The sequence below is a fragment of the Oryx dammah genome, unplaced genomic scaffold (assembly GCF_014754425.2).
Source record: "Oryx dammah isolate SB20612 unplaced genomic scaffold, SCBI_Odam_1.1 HiC_scaffold_9, whole genome shotgun sequence".
In the NCBI taxonomy this organism is placed as follows: domain Eukaryota; kingdom Metazoa; phylum Chordata; class Mammalia; order Artiodactyla; family Bovidae; genus Oryx; species Oryx dammah.
This window is the reverse complement of record NW_024070193.1, coordinates 14198953-14220341: the sequence shown is the minus strand read 5'-3', so window position 1 is coordinate 14220341 and position 21389 is coordinate 14198953. Positions and strand designations below refer to the sequence as shown.

The 21389-nt window shown below is 41.6% G+C and overlaps 1 protein-coding gene and 1 pseudogene across 2 annotated transcripts in view; one reads left to right on the top strand and one right to left on the bottom strand.

The window, feature by feature from the left end:
• CACNA2D3 (calcium voltage-gated channel auxiliary subunit alpha2delta 3) overlaps positions 1-21389 on the bottom strand; it is an 874546-nt gene that overhangs the window by 280170 nt on the left and 572987 nt on the right. For both annotated transcript variants that reach the window (XM_040246536.1, XM_040246537.1), the window contains exon 12: positions 4113-4191. In XM_040246536.1, the coding sequence (XP_040102470.1) occupies positions 4113-4191 (79 nt within the window). The remainder of the gene's footprint in view (positions 1-4112; positions 4192-21389) is intronic.
• On the top strand, positions 20498-20599 carry LOC120868482 (annotated as a pseudogene).

Genomic DNA, 21389 nt, shown 5'->3' with positions numbered 1-21389 from the left:
GATCCATTTACCCTCAATGCTGAGTCCTGCAGAGCATGTTTGTTAGTATTTTTCTTTGCAAGCTTATCTCTGCCTATGCAATTCAAGATGGGGAAGATCTTGCCTAATCTGGGTGTCATAACTTTGCGGGGGGGTCGGGGGCGGGCAGAGGAGGCCTGAAATTAGAATTTAGAGTTGCTAATCAGTTAGGATATTACGAAGAGGTGGCAAGAATACATAGCAGAACTATGCAAAAAATATTTCAAGACCCAGATAACCAAGATGGTGTGATCATTCACCTAGAGCCAGACATCCTGGAGTCCAAAGTCAATTGGGCCTTAGTTAGCATCACTATGAACAAAGCTAGTGGCAGTGACAGAATTCCAGCTTTACTTTTTCAAATCCTAAAGGATGATGTTGTTAAAGTGCTGCACTCAATATGCCAGCAAATTTGGAAAACTCAGCAGTGGCCACAGGACTGGAAAAAGTCAGTTTTCATTCCACTCCCAAAGAAAAGCAATGCCAAAGAATGCTCAAACTACTGCATGATTGCACTCACATCTCACATGCTAGCAAAGTAATGCTCAAAATTCTCCAAGCCAGGCTTCAACAGTACATGAACTGTGAACTTCCAAATGTTCAAGCTGGATTTAGAAAAGGCAGAGGAACCAGAGATCAAATTGCCAACATCCGTTGCATCATAGAAAAAGCAAGAGAATTCCAGGAAAAACACCTACTTCTGCTTTATTGACTATGTCACTTTGACTGTGTGGATCACAACAAACTGTGGAAAATTCTGAAAGAGATGGGAATACCAAACCACTTGACCTGACTCCTGAGAAATCTGTAAGCAGGTCCAGAAGCAAGTTCGAACCAGACATGGAACAACAGACTGGTTCCAAATAGGAAAAGGAGTACGTCAAGGCTGTATATTGTCACCCTGCTTATTTAACTTATATGCCGAGCACATCATGCAAAATGCCGGGCAGGATGAAGCACAAGCTGGAGTCAAGATTGCCAGGAGAAATACCAATAACATCAGATACGCAGATGATACCACCCTTATGGCAAGAAACGAAGAACTAAAGAGCCACTTGATGAAAGTGAAAGAGGAGAGTCAAAAAGTTGGCCTAAAACTCAACATTCAGAAAACTAAGATCGTGGCATCTGGTCCCATCACTTCATGGCAAATAGTTGGGGAAACAACGGAAAAAGTGAGAGACATTATTTTTTTTGAACTCCAAAATCACTCCAAATGGTGACTGCAACCATGAAATTAAAAGACACTTGCTCCTTGGAAGAAAAGTTATGACCAACCTAGACAGCTTATTAAAAAGCAGAGACAGTACTTTGTCAACAAAGGTCCATCTAGTCAAGACTATGGTTTTTCCAGTAGTCATGTATGGATGTGAGAGTATCAAGAAAGCTGAGCGCTGAAGAATTGATGCTTTTGAACTGTGGTGTTGGAGAAGACTCTTAAGAGTCCCTTGGACTGCAAGGAGATCCAATCAGTCCATCCTAAAGGAGATCAGTCCTGAATATTCATTCAAAGGACTGATGCTGAAGCTGAAACTGCAATACGTTGGCCACCTGATGCGAAGAACTGACTCATTGGAAAAAACCCTGATGCTGGGAAAGATTGAATGCAGGAGGAGAAGGGGATGGCAGAGGATGAGATGGTGGGATGGCATCAGCAACTCGATGGACATGAGTTTGAGCAATTCTGGGTACTGGTAATGGACAAGGAAGCCTGGCTAGCTGCAGTCCATGGGGCTAGTAGTCAAAGAGTTGGATACTACTGAGTGAATGAAGGGAACTGAATCAATCTCAAATGGAGATGATATAAACTCATTTTTTCACACAGGTGTTATATGAATAGATGAGTATGATAGGCATGGGATAGCTATTTTTGATAGGCACATGCTCTAGCAGAGAAGGTCTATCTACAGATGAGAAAAATGCCATGGAACATAGAAAGAAACCAGGAAGAAAAAGAAAAAACAAAAGCACAGCCCCCTTGTCAATCATGAGATACATTAGAGTTCCTTCCTGCTCTAGGTTCTGACTCACTCTCCTCTCTCCAGAATACTCTTTAATTTCAGGGAGCAGCTTTGCTTGCTTGCAACTAAAAGAACTTTGTCATTAGTTCACCAAAACTAAAGCTGAGACCTGTCAGCCCTTCCTTGAGTCCCCTCTCTTCCACTAACATACACTGGAACTTTTATAAAGGATGCCTTAGCAGGCAATGTACAACTGGACTACCCATATCTGCCAAAACCAATTTATTGTACAGCAGGACACAGTTTAGCATGGTTCAGTCGCTCAGCTGGGTCTGACTCTTTGCGACCCCATGGACACATCTTCCTTTAGTAGTATTGATAGTCTATTTACTCATTTTTCAAACCTTAAAGAAGCAGCCACTCTATGTACAGCAGCAGACCGGGGTCTGTCAGAGTGCTCAAGAGGAAATCAGATTGACAGGCTGTTCTCAGGGACTGTGTAGCGTCACAGATCAATATATCACCAGGAAATCACATGCAGCATTTTTGTGCCAGGCACTGAGCTACCAGCTTGAGCTGCATGGCCTCATGTCATGCTCACAGCATGTGTCTGGGGCAGGTATCATCATTACCCCTGTTCTTTAGGTGATATAACGCAGACTCAGGTAGGTCTGGTAACAGCCACTACCATAATTAGTGTTTGGTAGAAGCTGGATCTGAACTCAAGGAGTCTGGATTAATACTCAAGGAATCTAGATTCCCCCACCTATCTACCTCCTATGTTTTGCCTTCTTTGGTTGTATGTAGAATGAAAAGAAGCCCTTCATAGATTGGAGGCCCTATTCCTTCCCTCCCTGTGCCTTTCCCAAAGCTCTGCTTCCAACACACATCAGGGGATCATTCATCAGCTAACTCATTAATGTAGAAAAGTCAACCATTATTGAGCACTTCCTATGCCCCAGCACTTAACTAGGCACCTCATCTGTACCATTTCATTTTTTAGCCTTTGTATTCAATAAGAATCAAAGGAAAAGCCATTATTACCCTCTCCACTTTGAAAATCAGACCACTGAAGCAGGCTATATTCAATAAGAATCAAAGTGAAAGTGAAGTCGCTCAGTCGTGTCCGACTCTTTGCAACCCCAGGGATGGTAGCCTACCAGGCTTTGCCATCCATGGGATTTTCCAGGCAAGGATACTGGAGTGGGTTGCCATTTCCTTCTCCAGCGGACCTTCCCAACCCAGGGATCGAATCCGGGTCTCCTGCATTGCAGACAGATGCTTTACTGTCTGAGCCACCAGGGTTCTCTCCACTTAGAAAATCAGACCACCGGAGCAGGCTACATAACTAAGTTAGTTATGTAGGCTAAGTTATGCTATGAGAACATATCAATCTGGAAATCTCAGTGGCTTAACAAAAAGGTGCATCAAACAGACTTTATATCCGTCACAGGTTGGCAAATGGCTGAGGACAGGGTGAGTGGAAAGGCATCCGCCCCATGTGGCCACTCAGGAACCCAGGCTATCTCATCTAGCCCATCATGTCACTTCAGAGTTCACGAGAGCAGGAGAGAGTGTAGGCACCACCACATCAGCCCATATGTGTTTTAGCTCATAAATGACCCAGGCTGGATTTGCTTAAAGCCTATTGGACTACTGAACTAGTGCAAGGTGGCTGGGAACGGTGAACACATGGATATTTCAGTTCAGTTCAGTCGCTCAGTCGTATCTGACTCTTTGCGACCCCATGAATTACAGCACGCCAGCCCTCGGTGTCCATCGCCAACTGCCAGAGTTCACTCAAACTCATGTCCGTCGAGTCAGTGATGCCATCCAGCCATCTCATCCTACGGGCACAGTAAATAGTTCTGCCATAGTAATTCTCCCAAGGTTACTCGGCTACTAAGGAATAGAGTGGAAAGGCTTAACCATTCCACTTTACTACAACCTCAACATTTATACATACATTTTTGGAGAAATCTGTTCCAAATCGATCATAATCATTTAGAAACATCCAGACCTTATCTAAGAATTCACAGCCTTCTGATAGAATTCTCCACTTCCTCATGACTATCTCTATTTCTGCACATCCACAGAGAAGTTATTCAGAACTGAACTCATCAGGGGACGTACCTTTGTTGGCACAGGCCATCCACTTGAGATTATCTGCAAAAGCAGCCTCTCGTCCAATGAGGTACGTGAAAATCCGAACCTAAGAGGAAGAGGGACGCACAGATCAGTGGTTTTCACTTTTCACCCTCCAGCCCAGACCACAAGCATGGCTCACACACATGTGGTTTACCTCTTTAATGCTCCATGCTCCCCATCTGTAGAAACATACTTAAGACATTTGAAGTAAAGTCAGCAAGAAATATATTCAAAACTGGGGTCTTTGATCTTTTAAACCATATGGCACTGGTGGTGGTTGTTTTTCGGTGTGCAACTTGCTATAGAGGAAAATAACTTGAAACAGGAGACTGGCAGCATTGTGAGCCTGGGTTTGCTACACACATATGGACAGAGACCATCCAGGTCTGGACCAAATCGGCAACCATTTTCCTCATCTGTACAGGAAGTATAAAGTGTGCTCTTCTTGGGAACAGAAACATCACTGAAAGACCCTCAGCATGCCCCCCTCCCCCCGTGGTGAGGACAGGCTGCAGACACTCTCTTACCATCTGTTGTGGTGATTAACTGGAATGAGAGGCGCAGCCTGTAGCCAGGAGACCAAAGGAAACCCTCTCTAGCCTTCCTAAAGTTTGGCTCCTAAAGAGCCAAGAACACATGTAAAACCTTGAATCTCTCATTTTCTATTGCCTTCTCAAATCTCTCTCATAAGGCCAGAATTCTTTGAAATAAAGCCCAACCCACTTCCCAAAGTTGCACATGAGGGTTAGATGGAAGAAAAACAAGAAATAAAGAGGGTTAAAATCCTCTAATTTAAACTTTGGCTTCCAAGCTGGCTCAGTGGGTAAAGAACCAGCCTGCAATGCAGGAGCATGCCGAAGATATCAGTTCAGTTCCTGAGTTGGGAAGACCCACTGGAGGAGGGCATGGCAACCCACTCCAGTATTCTTGCCTGGAGAATCCCATGGACAGAGGAGCCTGGCGGGCTACAGTCCATAGGTCGCATAGTCAGACACAAGTGAAGCGACTGAGCACAGCACACAGTTTAAACTTTAAATGGTACATGGATCAGCACCACACAGTCCAAACAAAACTCTCCTGGCAGGTCAAGTCAGTCCTTTGAACAACAGTTTGTGACTGAGTAAAATTCAGACATGGTATTAAATGAATTATGTTCCATATGTAGCCCTAAAATCTTTCCGGGTGATGCCCCTTCTACTCAGTCAGTCTGGGTCAGGAATACCTATGGTTCCTTCAGAGCCTTCACTGAGACTATAGTGAATTAATCTCGTGCACTTACATCTGTGAGGTTGAGCTCCACTAGACCGTCCAGCTGACAAGGAAAAGGGTGGTTCTGCTTTGATGGGGCACAGAGCTTGGAACATTACAACTCAGTACATGAGTGGATAAAAATGTAAATACTCATAGCTGACTGTGAAAATGAAGACTCTGTTTTAGTTATGAGTACCCTCTTATCTGAGACAACTTGAAGACTAGTTCTTATGGGATGGTTTATTTCCAGCTTAAAGAGATGCTAAACACACATTATCACTGTGCTGCCTTAGTCTGTTCTCATCTATGTTCAGTGAGGCAGTCATTTCATCCATCACAGAACCTGCAAGGGGGCTTCCAGGGCATGAACAGACACACAGGGCTTTGCCTCTCCCGTTTTCTTAGCTCTTTTGGACACTATTCCCAATGGAATCACACAGGGAGGATGGATACTTTTTTTTTTTTTTTCCATTGGGAGATTCTGACTCTTTGGGGGAAAAAAAATAGAAGATACAACCGCATAGGCCTCACCTAGCCCTACATGGTTACCACTGACCTTTCTGCACAGAGCTGTCCCCTGTTCACTTTTCCTGCCTGGCTACTGTTGTCTTTTAGCTGAAGATGACTGATTTGGAGGAAAACTGAGACTCAATTAAGTAAAGTGACTTGCTCAGTTTCATCAAGTCCTGATCTAATAAGAGAGGTCTTCCAAGACCTCAGGATAACACTGAGGTCTCCTCTTAATTTCCTGGAGGTGCTGGTTCTGTCAACCCAACCAGCTGCAAGACCTAGAACTAGCACCCACAGGAGCCGAACCAACCCCAGGCTTTTCTTTTTTTAAAATAAATCTTCAGCTTTCATTTCTAATTCAAGTTATTTAAAAAGAAAGCTTCAGACTGATTAAAACTGCAAAAGCAAGTTTTTAACAAAGCAGAAAGCACAAGAGATAGCTCTAGAGAATGCAGCTATAAGTCTATCTTTGCAGGCAAAAGGCAAAGACCTGACACAAAGCAGCCTATTTGTCGTGAGCAAAGGCACTTGCAGGTGCCAAACCTCCTCTGCCATCCAGGTGAAGAACCAGAGAATAAACTGAGTTCTCTCCTGGGGGCATAGTTAAAACCCTGAACAATGCTGTGAACCATTAGAAGAACGCCTATAGTTTCTGATTTTAAAAGATCACAGCACATCTGGAAAACCAGTAGGACTGCATCAAACTTCAGACCAGACGTTACTGTGCAACAATAACTGAGCTAAAACCACAACCATGAAAACCAGCACCATGAACCCCTCACCAGCACTGTTGGCCCTACTGCCGACACCACCGTGGCTTCTCTAGTCAGCACCATCCCTTGGCTCAGGTATGCGCAGAGATTTATAGCATTATACTTGTTTGGTTGGTTTGTATTTGATTGCTTAAGAAAGAAAAATCAGGATCATGTTAAATATTTCCATTTATGTGCAGTCTTTGGCTTTCAGTGTACTGGCCCCCTTATTTGAGTTAGAAATGGCATGGAAATGACTCGTTGTCTCTCTGCCTATAAAATAAACATAATCAAACAATACTGGGTTCATGCCCTGGATTTCTCACAATAATGCCTTTCAACTGGCAACATCATAAAGGGCCTTTATTCCAAAATAAATATTTTGGAGAGCAATATAACAATAGCATTTTATATTTGTAGTTTTTTTTCAGACTGAGTAATTCTACTTTTAGGAATTTATCTTATAGTCAGGATAACATAAAATGCCTGTGGGGGCCACGCAGGTAACAGAGATGACACGAAGTCATAGGAGTATGAAGAGTTGTACAGTGCACATCTTCTGAAAGCCCTATAATTTGGTTTTAGACATTTTTACAAATACACATAACTGTACAAGAATAAAGATATTCACCTTTATTATGGGCTGTAGCCTACCACGCTCCTCCATCCATGAGATTTTCTAGGCAAGAGTACTGGAGATCTGCAATGATTAAAACTTGCTAAATCCCTAGTTTCTTTTGACAGGCAATTGGCTAAAAAGTCTTGGGATATTCAGGTAATGGAATATCACGCAGCTATGTACTCATGAGAAACACATCCATTATAAATTAGCAAGGGAGAAAGCAAGTTGTGGAGTACTGTGTAGCACAGAATCCTGTTTTTTTCTAAAAGGGGACTTATACGTTTTACTCTGTAAACTTCAATATCCTCCGAATGTTTTTATAAATGAATAAACATAGCTTTAATAATTGCAGATCATTTAAATGAAAATAAAGTAATGACTCTGCTACTTCCTGAACCATTCTTCAAGGACATAAAAACAGTAAATGTACCAGTGAAAGTCAAAAAGGAGAAGAGATGATATGTGGAAATTAAGTTCTGTCCTTGGATCTTGCAGAGTGGGCTGCCTTACTTCTACTGCTCAATGAAACGAATGCAAAACCTCTGTGAGTAACAAATTGCTCATTTCTGTCTCTAGCAGATTCTGTAACCTGATGGATTTTATTTCCAGTAATGGAGATTTATTTTTTAAGAAGCTCCATCAGATAAACTTTAAGAAGTCTGCCTTGAGTCCAGCTACTTTTACAATATATGGCAAGGCTCCTTAGCAGAGGCGATAGGGGTAGTTCTGAAAACTAGGTTCACAGCACTGATGACAATGGGGAGGGTCCATGGCACAGATCAGACCAGGGAAGTTATCAGGACACACCAAAACACACCAGAAAGCCAGGTCTTTGTGTTCATCATCCACGGGCATGAAGGCATCACTTTCAGTTCTGATTTTAAAAGATCACAGCAAAAGGCAGGAGGGGAGAGGTCTGCATCAACCTATTAGTTCATTTTGATCTCCCATTTGAGTTTGGATGGTCTTTAAATGTTCTACAAATCCAATTAAGCTCAATAAAAGGTTAGGATGTGGCTATTTCAAAGTTCAAAGTCACTTAATCTACTTAGTATAAAGTTTCCCAGATGACATAAAGAACTCAGTCCAGTTTTTCCAAAACAGACTGTTGCTTCTTGCTCATATGGATGCAATTCTCTCCAAAAACATAGAGGGGTGCCATTCCTTTCTACCTTTGGTGAACATAGGGTAGCTTGACTTTGTGAAGATGTTGTTGTTGACAGTGAAAGTGTTTCAGCTGTGTTCGACTCTTTGTGACCCCATAGACTATATAGACATGGAATTCTTCTGGCCAGAACACTGGAGTAGGTCACCTTTTCCTTCTCCAGGGGATCTTTCAAACCCAGAGATCAAACCCAGGTCTCCCACATTGCAGGTGGATTCTTTACCAGCTGAGCCACCAGGGAAGCCCAAGAACACTGCAGTGGGGAGCCTGTCCCTCTCCACTGGATCTTCCCAACCCAGGAATTGAACAGGGTCTCCTTCATTGCAGGTGGACTTTTACCAAATGAGCTATCAGGGAAGTCCCCTTGTGAAGATAATGAATCAAATTATTTCCTTTCTACAGCCATTAAAAGAGGGGAAGGAAAGTGGCTGCCAGTAGAGCCACAATGGGGCAATTGCCCAGGCAGGAAACAGGCTGCTGCTGCCCTCACAACTCACTTCAGTGCTGAAGCCCAGGCTTTTGAGACAGTCCAAGAATCCGTCATCCATCTGTCACGAGTAACTTCTGAGTACCAACTATGTGCCAGGGCCCATTCTTGGTGTTGGGGATATAATGGATGAAGGGAAAAAAATCTCTCTGTCCTCACGGAGCATACATTCTCATGAGAGTGAAACAGATGATAAATGACAGATTCATATGTAACATTTAGGTAATTGTTGAATTAAAAGCTTATGAAGAAATAAAAGAAGAAATAATTAGGCAATGGACAGTGATGATGGCTGCTATTTTAGAAAGGGAGGAAGGGAAGGCCTCCTTGCTAAGGTGATACTTGAGCAGAGATCTGGACAAAATGTGGGTGGAGGTAGGGGAGCAAGACATATGGCTATTGGGGAAGATTGTTCCAGGTGAAGGTAGCTGAAGGTACAAAGTCTTGAGATAGGGCTACTCAAGGAATATTGACAAGACCAGTGTGGATGAAGTAAAGTCCAGTAGGAGAGACTGTAGGGAATGAGCTTAGACAGACAACAGGTACCTAATCATGTGGGCCTTGCAGCCTCTGTTAAGAGGCTGGGCTTTTTCTGTAGCAAGAACAGAAGCCACAGGAGGAACTGAGTAGAAGCCTGACAAGAACTGACACAAAATCCTGTGAAAGGATCATTCTGCAGTGTGGAGAACAGGCCTTGGAGAGTTGTACTCATTCTGGCTGTCCATTCCAATTTCCTGTGATGTTCTTACAATTTTGAGTGCACAGGGCCCATTCAAGACAATCAAATCAGAACCTCTGGAGGCAAGACCCATCTTTTAATCTCCCTGTGGACATTTTAATGTGTATCCAAGCTTGAGGACCACGGCCACAGGGAGATAAGAGAAGCAGAGCCACTAAGTAGGAGGCCACCAAAACACTGAAAGTGAGAAACGGCAGTGGCTCTGGCCACAGGGGTGCCAAGTTTTCATACTTCCCTGGGCGTTGGAATCACCAATCCCCAGCACCTACTCTTCAAAAACTCAGATTAAGTTGGCCCAGGGAGCCATGTTTCTTAGAAGCACCCACGGTGGGTCTGAAACAAGTGACTGGAGTCCAGCACTTCAGAAAGATACCAAAAAGATAAGGACTGAACAAAAAGAAGTGGGAATGCAAATTAAGAAATCTCTGAAGTTGTTTCCAATAAAGGTGTTCCTACATACTGCCAAGCATTGAGGCTAAACTTCAAGGAGTTTACAATCCATTGGATGGTTTAAAAACAAAAAACAGAGAAGCTGGATCAAGATGGTATTTTTAAAGAAGTCTGTGTCAATCCTACAAACAGGAATATCAGACACCAATCAGACTGGGCAAGCACAATCAGTCAACTACCATTTCTTCTTTTCTCAAGAAGAAAGCAGATCTGTACTAAGATGTCTATAGCTGCTGAGCTCGGTGTTCATACACAAAGCATTGCTTCTTGAAATTACAATAGCCCCACTACCACATCCAAATACAGAGGAAACGGCTGGACAGGGCACTGAGGAGCCTTCAAATATACAGTCCTTATTCTTATTTTTAGAAAGGAAGGCAATCTTTTACTTTAAAATAGCATTTAACTATAAAGACATGCAACTTATATGGGTTATAAGTATAAATAAAATTTGCTAAAAGAATCATCCAGTACATATGGTTGCCCACACCTATGTGTTCAATATTTCCATTCAGCTAAGCAGCAGCCTCTATAAAACAAGCATGTGGACTGACCTTCACATCTTCTCACCTACTCCTATCTCTTTTGACTCACTGCCCAACTCAGCTATCCCCTAAAATATCCCCAGGATTTCTTAAAAGTAGTACACAACTTTGGCTTCAGAAAGAAGTCATCTGACATCTTTGTGTTTTAAAGTCAATTTGATATTACTATATACTTAGTCTGTATCTTCACAAAAAATAATCCCAACCAACTTCTACTGCAATTTGCTCATTTCTATGATTTCTGATGCAGGGAAGCATTTCTGAATAAAATCTTTAATCTCTAAGCAGAAAATGAGAGCTGGAACTTGATTAACCACAAAAATGCTTCATAAATCACTGCCAATATTTGTTTGCATGAAGATTCTGCAAAAGTAGAGGTGGGCTCAGAGATGGTTGATGCCAATGAAAACAGTTTTATTGAGCAGGCTGCTTTAATCTAGAAGCCATCATGCTTATAATAAAATAAGAAACATCCTTATCCAGAAGGACAAGAGAGGCAAATAAGGTAACAGTGCCCTGAGCAGCAATAAAATGGGATAAATTGAATTAAATTACAAAAGTAATAAAATTTCAACAAATGAATATCATAGATCATTTTGAAAAACGGACTGTCATTTTGGGGATGCTCTAAGAGTCTGTAAAATCGCCTTCCTCTCAAGCATAGTGCCTCATATCTTATGTGAGATATTGAAAATATCCTAATTTAGAAAAAACTGCCATCTGTAATCTTCTGGCCAGGGATGGAAATCTAGTTTTATAGCCATGTATTTTGTCAAGTGAAAGAGATGGCTGTCTAAGGGTAACCTAGAGACTGTAACCTAGTTTAGCATACTAGAAAAGAGATTACACACCACTTCACTGAGCAGTAGGAAGTCAAGCTACAAACATCCTCAAAGGTGGGTGATACAATTCATTAGATTATTTAGCATTAACTTCATTCACAGGGTATTTTTGATGTTCTGATATCTGGGGTCTTATAGTTCTGGAGAAACTGTCCATGCCAGGGTTAGCCAATTTTGGAAACAGTAAACAATTTGCCTTCAAGTATACCTTTGATATGCAAACCAACCAACCCAAACCCCACTGCCCTCAGTTTTCTCTTTTTATCAGGTAAGCATACGCTGGGCCAGTATCTGCCTGCCCTAATCACTCCAGGGCCAGGCAGGCAACAGACAACTAAAGGGAGCCACTCCATTTCCAGAGCCAACTGATATTATTCAATTTTAAGTTTGTCTATCTTGTTTTGCCTCTTTCTTCCCAAGAAAACCACAGTAAAGGTTTTAGCCCACCAGTGCCCACTCTCGCTCTGGTCACTCATTTTGTATTGCTGCTTCCCCATGAAGCTCTGTACAGTATGATATGCCTCTTGCTTCCAGGGGTCAATGAGTCTTTCTTCACGACATTCATTTCCATGTCTCTATGGCTTAGTATATTTGATTAAAACAAATACTGAGTACCCTTAAAATGGGTTGGGAATCAGGAGAACTGGGTTGCAGGTGAGTCCAAAATCCATACTTATTATCTTGGCAATCTTGACTAAGTTAGTAAAACCCTCTGAACTGTGCTTTTTCCACCTACACATGGATCATCCATTCATTCATTTACTGTGATCAATGGTAAATGAGTTAATAAATGAAAAGACAAGTCAGAAGCAATGAATTCCAGTCAGCTGGGGTTGCATTCCACTGATGTTTCAGATGATTGTTACATTAAACCAAATGAGGTGAACCCAGGAGAGCCAAATCCCGTATTCATGGATGCCTCCCTAACAATACCCAGGGGTTTGGCTGAAGAGGAAACTGATTTTCATGAGTGAAGAAGAGGATTTTTTCCTACAAAAGGGTTTTGACAAGCTAAGGATAAAGAGATTGGCAATTCCTAACACAATCAGAATAACACTAGAGGTATAACAATGAAACCTTCTATTAACCTTTGCAAAGTCATAAAATCCACCAAGAATTTGGCAAGGGCTACGGACTTTCTCTCCACAAAAAATGCCCCAAAGATCAACATTCACATTTCAGATAAGATTTATGAGGTTTGGGGCATCTCCTCCATCGAAGTCTAAACTCGGATTCTCTGGGAACCTCTGGATTCCAGTTTAAAACTGCTGTTTTTATATACTTCTCATATTCTGCACTATAAATTTCTCAAGAACAGATTATGTTCTGTGGACAACAAAGATGGGTACTTTCAACTTAAGTGTTTGCCAAATTGAGAGAGAGGTTCATTCATTTACATGCTTATTCTTTGCTGATTTAGGGAGTACTAGATACTGGATATCCATTATCAGATCCAGAAAAGTCACATGAGGAATAAGTCAACATGGAGAAACAAGACATCAAGAGCCCTGAGAAAAATGGGTGTCACTGTAAACCCTGAGTCCTATGGCGACATCATATCATGGAGCCTTTGAAGGAATAAATTTAAAGATGCAGGGATGGAATAGACAGATGGACATGACTCCTGTCTCTTTTGTTTCTGAATCCATAGAATCCAGCATAATGGTTGGCAAAGAGTCAGCACTCAACCACTTGTTGACTGGCAGTGACATAAAAGTCACCTTCAGGCTGATTCCTGAAACAAACTCATCATGGATTTGTGTGGCTGGGAGGTCCCTCTCTGCCTCTCTTGCCCTCAGATTCAGAGAGAGAAGGTGGTGACAGTTATTTGCTCACAAGTGTGCCCATTCTTCCAAGAAGACTTACAGATTCAATACCATAAACAAAAAGAAACTCATGTGTATAAGGCTGATAAATTATGCAAAACATCAGAAAATCTGCTTACGGAAAAGAGAAGCTAATTGTTCCACAAATTGGGGTGGCAATATTTATGCTCATGAGACATCATGGGATTGTGTGACTCCCTGGGTTAGAAACCCCCAAAGTCTTTCCATTGCACTTAGGATATATTGCAAACTCCTATCACAGCTGGATATCCTGGAAGATACGGAAACACAACAAACTCCTTCCAGCTTTAGAGTCTTTGCCTTCAGCTTTTCCACTGCCTAGAATATTCTCCTCCACTTTGCGGGGCTAACTTCCTCCGACCCCATCCCCTCCTTTGGATCTCTCCATTTGTCTCCTCCATGGTGCCTGGTACATTTTGCAGCTATCATTATCATTTGTTTGTTAACTTGATTTACACCTATTTCTCCCTCCATCAGAAATGTAGATGTTGTGACGGCAGAATGAAGCAACTGTGCCCAACTCAGCAGCCAGCATATAGTAGACTTTTAACCGACCCACCCCTCTCCATTTCTTTTCATAAATTTTAGAAGTCCAAAGAAGTCAGCATGGGATATACTAGAATTTGTCGGAGTTAGAGCCCTTTCCTTCATTACTAACTCCATTTCAAATATTTTCCTATTTTTTCAAACTGGCCTGCTATCAATCAGCTCAAGTTTTACTTTCCTTCTGCCTACTCTCCTTGTTTCTTTTACATTGAAGCTCAATGATAAAACAGGAAGAAATGGAGAAATGAAAAATCTTCTGGTCTTTGTTATTACAGTCTCAACTTCTGGGGCCATAAAATGGTGTCATATTTAAGGCCTTCCATGGGTGGATGATCAGGTTTATAATATATTTTTCCTAGGTTCTGCCGCTTGATTCTAGATGAAAACCATGCAAAGATTGAAGCCAACTGTATTTTAAATAGCTGCCTGCTTCAGAGATTACCTAGCATGGAAAAGACCACATCTTAAAATAGTGATGTGACACTTGCTATTCCTAGCAACTCTGAGTAGAATTCTCTCCTTTTCCCCCATATTTTGTGACAGTTTGGACAGATGGCATCACTTCATGAAAAATAGAGATGACTGGGTGGGCAGGTTAGCAGAATGCAGTGGATACAAGAAAAGGTTAAGAACTGGGAACTTGGCACACCTCATTTTGGAATCTCTTCTCTGAAGGAGCTGAAATTCTTCGAAACCTCCTTTTCCTTACTTGTAAAGTATGATGGTGTTAACAGGACCCACTTGGCAGGACTGCTGCTAAGTGAAACAAAGTAAAATAGTAGGGGCTGGATGGGGAGGTAATCCTGCAGAAGTGTGTGTGTGACAAGAGATTCTTTCTAAGAGAAGACCTCCAGTGGTGCTCCTTGCCCGGGCCTTAAAGAGAGTTAGACTGGGGAAAAGCTCAGGAGGGCAAAGCTTGAAGACCTGACCTAGGACTGACTCTCTGGACCTTAGAGAAAAGCTCCTTTTCCCTTATTGTCCCTCCCCGCAAGTTTGTCTTCCTTTGCTTTCCTCTACCTCTGGACTGGGGAGCTTCTAAGAGTCCAAATCAGGAAGGCCTCAAGTGTTGCACTCGTGCGTTCTCACTGAGATTTGTGGCTCAAAGCCCACAAAAGCAGCAGCATGATGCAGAGAGAGAGCCCCCTCCACAAAGCATCCTGGTCGCTCAGTGCAGTGGCAGGGTACAGGTCAAGGATTTAGGAGTCTGGAATTCTGCCCAAATCATTCTCAAACTCATTAAAACCAACAGCTGTTGTGAATGCTAAGCTAGCACAGTTGTTTTCTCCCAAGATTCTTGTCACTTCTATTTTCCCAACCAATCCTTCCTGTCACTAATAATTAGTCTAAAATAGCAGCTTCCGCTGTCATCTCACCTACTGCCTTCTGGGGCTTAAATGTCAGTAAGAAAAGTCAAGGGCTTCTCAGACATCTGCAAGGATATTGTTGAAGACAGTGTTCATTCCATTTTACCTGTGATTCTCCAAGAGGCAGACAGGTAGGAACCTGGCTCTTGGGGACAGCTAAGGAATGTGTGTATATCAGAATCACCTGTAGGGTTTTGGCAATATATATGTGTTCATTATCTATACAAACCTCGCTCCTCTCCAGAGGTTCCAGTGCATCCCAAACCTAGAACTTCCACTGAGAGAGCAAGTCCCCAGGTTCTGAAGATCCTACCCCAGAGAGCCACTAAACTGACATAAATATGAGTAGAGGCCTCATGTGGATAGGAGAGGAAAGTAAATTAAAGTTCCAGAGGGATTTGGAGGGCCATTGTCTTCTTCTCCGGAGGGCCATTGTCTTCTTTCTGAGAAACTCCACGGGAAATTGTCTTCAATCAGTAAGTTCTATTTTATCCTAAGCAACTGTTATGTTTTAAGTCTTACAGCTGTCCTGGGTTCCCTCAAGAAGAGGGTTCCACTCTCAGAGATTAGGTGTTTTGGGCTCTACTTTTATAATCCTCACTTTGACCTTCCTACTGGCGTCTAATTTGTATTACCATTTTTGCTTTATGTTTCCCATCCATCCACCCTCCTACCTACTCTTCCTATCGAGTATTAACGGTGCCTGTGGGTTAAGTCGCTTCAGTCATGTCTGACTCTTTGAGACCCTATGGACTGTAGCCCATCAGGCTCCTCTGTCCATGGGATTCTCCAGGCAAGAATACTGGAGTGGGTTGTCACGCCCCTCTCCAGGGGATCTTTCTGACCTAAGGATCGAACCCAAGTCTCTTATGTCTTCCGCAGGGAGGAAAAAAAACATATGGTCTCCACTCTCACTGAAGCTGTAAGTTTTGAAAATACTTTTTATAGAACAAGGAAGGCAAAGAAATATAAAGGAAAAAAGAGAGGGAGGAGATGGGACTGCTTTTCTGTTACTATTGCCAACTTCACAGAAGTTACTGGTTGAAGATCCTCCTCATTTTTTTACTCTATTTCTGTCCTAACTTTGCGACCAAGACAGGACACAGATCTGTTTTTCTCTCTGGTTAAGGGGACCATGGTAGAGCCCCAAAGAGTATCATCTTCTTTTAAAACTGCATCATTTCTGCACTTTCTCCCCCAAACATCTTGGTTCCCTGAACAGGATGCAGGCCATCTTGAGCTCTGTAGCCCAAATGCCAGTTGATAAAGAGGAACTTGTATGTGTGTGTGTGTGTGTGTGTATTTAATTGGAGTGTAATTACATTACAATGTTGTGTTAGTTCCTGCCATACAGCAATGTGAACCAGCTATGTGGATACATATATCCCCTCCTTCTGGAGCCTCCCTCCCACCCCTTCTATCCAACCACTCTAGATCATTACAGACCACCAAGCTGAGCTCCCTCTGTTATACAACAGCTTCCCACTAGCTATCTATTTTATACATGGTAGTGTATACATGTCAATGCTTAAAGAAAGGTACATTTATTTATTAATAAATGGATAAAATAAGCATTTTAAAGCATTAAATTATTTCCCCCTGATTTCCTGAGATATAATAAATGCATGGCCCTGTATATGATGATTTGATATATGGATATATTGCAAAATGATATCCACAATAATGTTAGTTAACACATTCATCACCTTACACAATTACTACTTTCTTTTCCTAGTGAGATATTTATGATTTACTCTGTGCAACTTTCAAGTATTTGATACCATAGCTATTAACTATAGTCAGTTCAGTTCAGTTCAGTTCAGCCGCTCAGTCGTGTCCAACTCTTTGTGATCGCATGAGTTGCAGCACGCCAGGCCTCCTTGTCATCACCAACTCCTGGAGTTCACTCAAACTCACATCCTTCGAGTCGGTGATGCCATCCAGCCATCTCATCTTCTGTCATCCCCTTCTCCTCCTGCCCCCAATCCCTCCCAGCATCAGAGTCTTTTCCAACGAGTCAACTCTTTGCATGAGGTGGCCAAAGTACTGGAGTTTCAGCTTCAGCATCAGTCCTTCCAATGAACACCCGGGACTGATCTCCTTTAGAATGGACTGGTTGGATCTCCTTTAGAATGGACTGGTTGGATCTCCTTGCAGTCCAAGGGACTCTCAAGATTCTTCTCCAACACCACAGTTCAAAAGCATCAATTCTTCGGCACTCAGCTTTCTTCACAGTCCAACTCTCACATCCATACATGACTACTGGAAAAACCATAGCCTTGACTACATGGACCTTTGTTGGCAAAGTAACTATGGTCACCATGCTCTAAATGAGATTCCCAGAACTCATTTATATTGTAACTAGAACTCTGCAGTCTTTGACAAGCTCTTCCCCATTCCCCACACTCCTCTCTCCACAGCCCCTGGCAACACCATTCTATCATGTTTATATAAGCTTTGTTTTTGTTTGGTTGTTTTCAGATTCCAGATATACGTAAGATCATGTAGTACTTGTCTTACTCTCTCCAAATTGTTTTAATTATCATTATACTCTCAAGGTCCATCCGTGTCACAAACGGCAGGATTTCCTTTCTTATGACTGTGTTACATGTATTAATATCTATATCATGTACATATATCATGTAAGTATACATATATATACACACACACATATATTTCCATTCACATATAGATGGACATGGGTTGCTACTATGTCTTGGCTACTGTGAATGGTGCTGCATTGAACATGGTGATGCAGTTGTCTCTTCAAGATGATTTCATTTCCTTCAGAAAAATTCCTTTCTTCAGAAGTAGGTATCTATTGCCAGATTACTGAATTACATGGTAGTGTACTTTTGATTTTTTTGAAGAACCTCCATGCTGTTTTCCATTAGTGTAACTGCACTAATTTACATTCCAACCAACAATGCACCAGGATTCCTTTTATCCACACCTCTACCTCTGCCAACACTTGTTATCTCTTATCTTTCTGATAATAACAATTCTAATAGATGTCTTACCATAAAACTTTCTACCCCTGAAAGTCTTTCCCTCTTAACGTTATCTAAAATAAGTCTCCCTTTTATTATATCTCAGCCCCTATTGATTTTCTGCATAGTATTTGGTACAATTACAGTTATTTTATTTTTCTGTTACTTAGCTTGTTTTGTTCCCTACACACATACACAGAAGTATAAGTTTCATGATGAAAATAACAATGTGTTTTGTTCACTATTGCTGAACTTCTAATCTAGCACCTGACCCATAGCAGATACCCCTAAATATTTGTCAGATAAATGAATTAATGTAGTTACCGCAGGCAATTAAAAGATATGAACACAGATTAAATGGGGATAATCCATCATGGCATATGGAGTAGGAATATGCCAAGAGAAATAGAGGGATTAAATGAGTATTGATGAACTAAAACTTGAGGATGCTGAGCAATGGGCCTTTGCCAGATACCATACATAGCAGGATTGCAATGGGAGGGCACCAGCATTATTCTCATTTAACAGATAAGCAAACTGAGGCCTAGAAAGGGTAGGAACCTGTTCCAGGTCACATAGCAGAGATCTAACCAGTCCATTCTAAAGGAGATCAGCCCTGGGTGTTCTTTGGAAGGAATGATGCTAAAGCTGAAACTCCAGTACTTTGGCCACCTCATGCGAAGAGTTGACTCATTGGAAAAGACTCTGATGCTGGGAGGGATTGGGGTCAGGAGGAAAAGGGGACGACAGAGAATGAGATGGCTGGATGGCATCACCGACTCGATGGACGTGAGTTTGAGTAAACTCTGGGAAACGGTGATGGACAGGGAGGCCTGGCGTGCTGCGATTCATGGGGTCACAAAGAGTCGGACACGACTGAGTGACTGTGGGGCCCTAAATGGGAAACCTTAAAAAGAAGGGCTAGCTTTGCGGTTTAGAGCTAAGATGGCACCTGGCGGAAGAGATGAGGGCGCGGCTTAAGTTGTTTGTCAAAATTTTTGATTGGCTCTCTTGATTTCCGTGCACGTGGACAACACGTGATCACCATAGACCCCTGTCATGATGTAAGCACGTGGTATTCTGACCTTTAACTTGACTGGTAGAACTATGGAAAGTCCCTTGCAAAACCCCCTGCTTGCCTACATAAACCAGGAGCTTAGGACAATAAAGCAGAACTGCTTAGACAGAACCCCTGTAGCGTCTGATTGTCTCTTGCTGGCCGAGGGGCTGGGTTGGCAGACAGCAGGCTCACTTTTCCTCGGGACCCCTCAGCTCTGCTGAGGGAAGTTCCACTGCCTCTCTCTTTCTGCGGACCCCCCCCCCCCCCCGCAAGTGACTGAACTGAATTGAACTGAAGGTATGTGGGACTCCAAAGCTCATTTTCTTAATTGCAACACTATGATATGGGAACACTAGCAAAAGACATGAACTGCCAGATCACGGAAGAGGAAATACAGCAACAAAACAAAAAACAGATCAAAATGTCCAGCCCTACTTTTATGCATAAATACAAATATAAATTAAAATAAAAATAAAAGTTTTGAGGTGTTATTTTGGGGGGGTTGCTATTAAATTGGAAATGATTTGTTAATGACAATAAAAATATTAGGAAATAGTCTTTCCACTAGTGGGAATATAAACTGTTATAGCTTCCTGAAAATAACTTGGCCATATGTTTCAAATATGTGAAATGCACATGACCTTTGACATGGTAATTCCATTTCTTGGAAATCACTTCTAGGAATTAGTTTTTTACCACCAAGTTGAATTTTTTTTTAAATTTTGCTAAAATGTTCACATAGAACCTATGTAACAATCCAAATTCCATGGCATCTAAACATTTAGCCACTGATAATTTCAGTAAGATGATGTTGTCCTTTCTATTTTAGAAAAATTTAGATGCCTTATATTCTGTGAAAGCATGATTTGCCTTCCTTTCTACCCACCAAATTAGTCTTTTCAGAAGCTTTAATATATTGGATATCATCTTTGTTTGTCTCTCTATTTTGCCCAAGGACACCATCAGAGAGTGAAAGAAAGATTTTCCATAAAGGACATATGTTCATTAGAGAACATATTATTGGAAAACACTGTTCATACTAGAGAAAAATTATAATCTAAACATGCCTGCAGAAGGGGATTGTAGTATGTTCACTCAGTGACTTTAATGAACCCATTACAAATAATGGGAAAGTTGATCACTTAATGACTTAAAAAGACATCACTAAACAGACAAAATAGGTTCCAAAATGCCATGGACATAGCTTCTCGGCTTTATGGTTAAGATCCTGTGTAGTATCTGTTCTTATCAAAATGCCATGGACAGTCTTATTCAATTTATAAAAATATAAAAGTACACATACATAGAAAAAAATACAAGATACATGCAAAAAGATGCATACAAGATACTTTTTGCAAGATACATGCAAAAAGTAATGCCAGTGATACTTCTTTCCTATTAACTGATTTTTTAAACAGATTTTCTACAGTAAATATATAATACTTTTGTTAAAAAGAAAATATTTTTCTGTAAAAGATAATCAGAAATTTCCACTCATTTTCATTCAGCAGATATTTACATAGCATATACTATACATCAGGCTTTATATGAGGCGCTAGGGGTTCAATGTTGACACAAGACCTGACTTCATACAGATAACAGGTAGGAAAACACACAGTTGAGGGCTTACATGTTAGAGATGAAATTCTATTAAATAGGTCTTATAAGTATGTTCCACTGAATACTGGAAGCAGCACCATTCCACAGGTCATCAGAAACAGCCTGGGCCAATGGCTACTTGAAGGATCATCCAGAGCTGTTGAGAACAGGCAAGCCCTGATACGTGTGAATATTTGCAGCCAAAAGCTTATTTCCATGGATACTCAACCATCATTTCATTTTATGGTTCTCCCTGTTGGAAACTTAAGTGCCTGAGTCACTACAGCAGAGCCTCCCAGACATCATGACCACCATCTACATTTCTTGTTCTAAGGGAACTAGAGAACAAAACCTAGTATCCCAAGAGGTTTCGGGAGGGTCCACCAAATTCTATGACTACTGAAGACTGCCCAGTAGGTATACCTGCCATTAAGAAACCAGACAAATGAATAAATATGTTAATACAGCTTTGAAGCTGACCATGGTTAAAGGA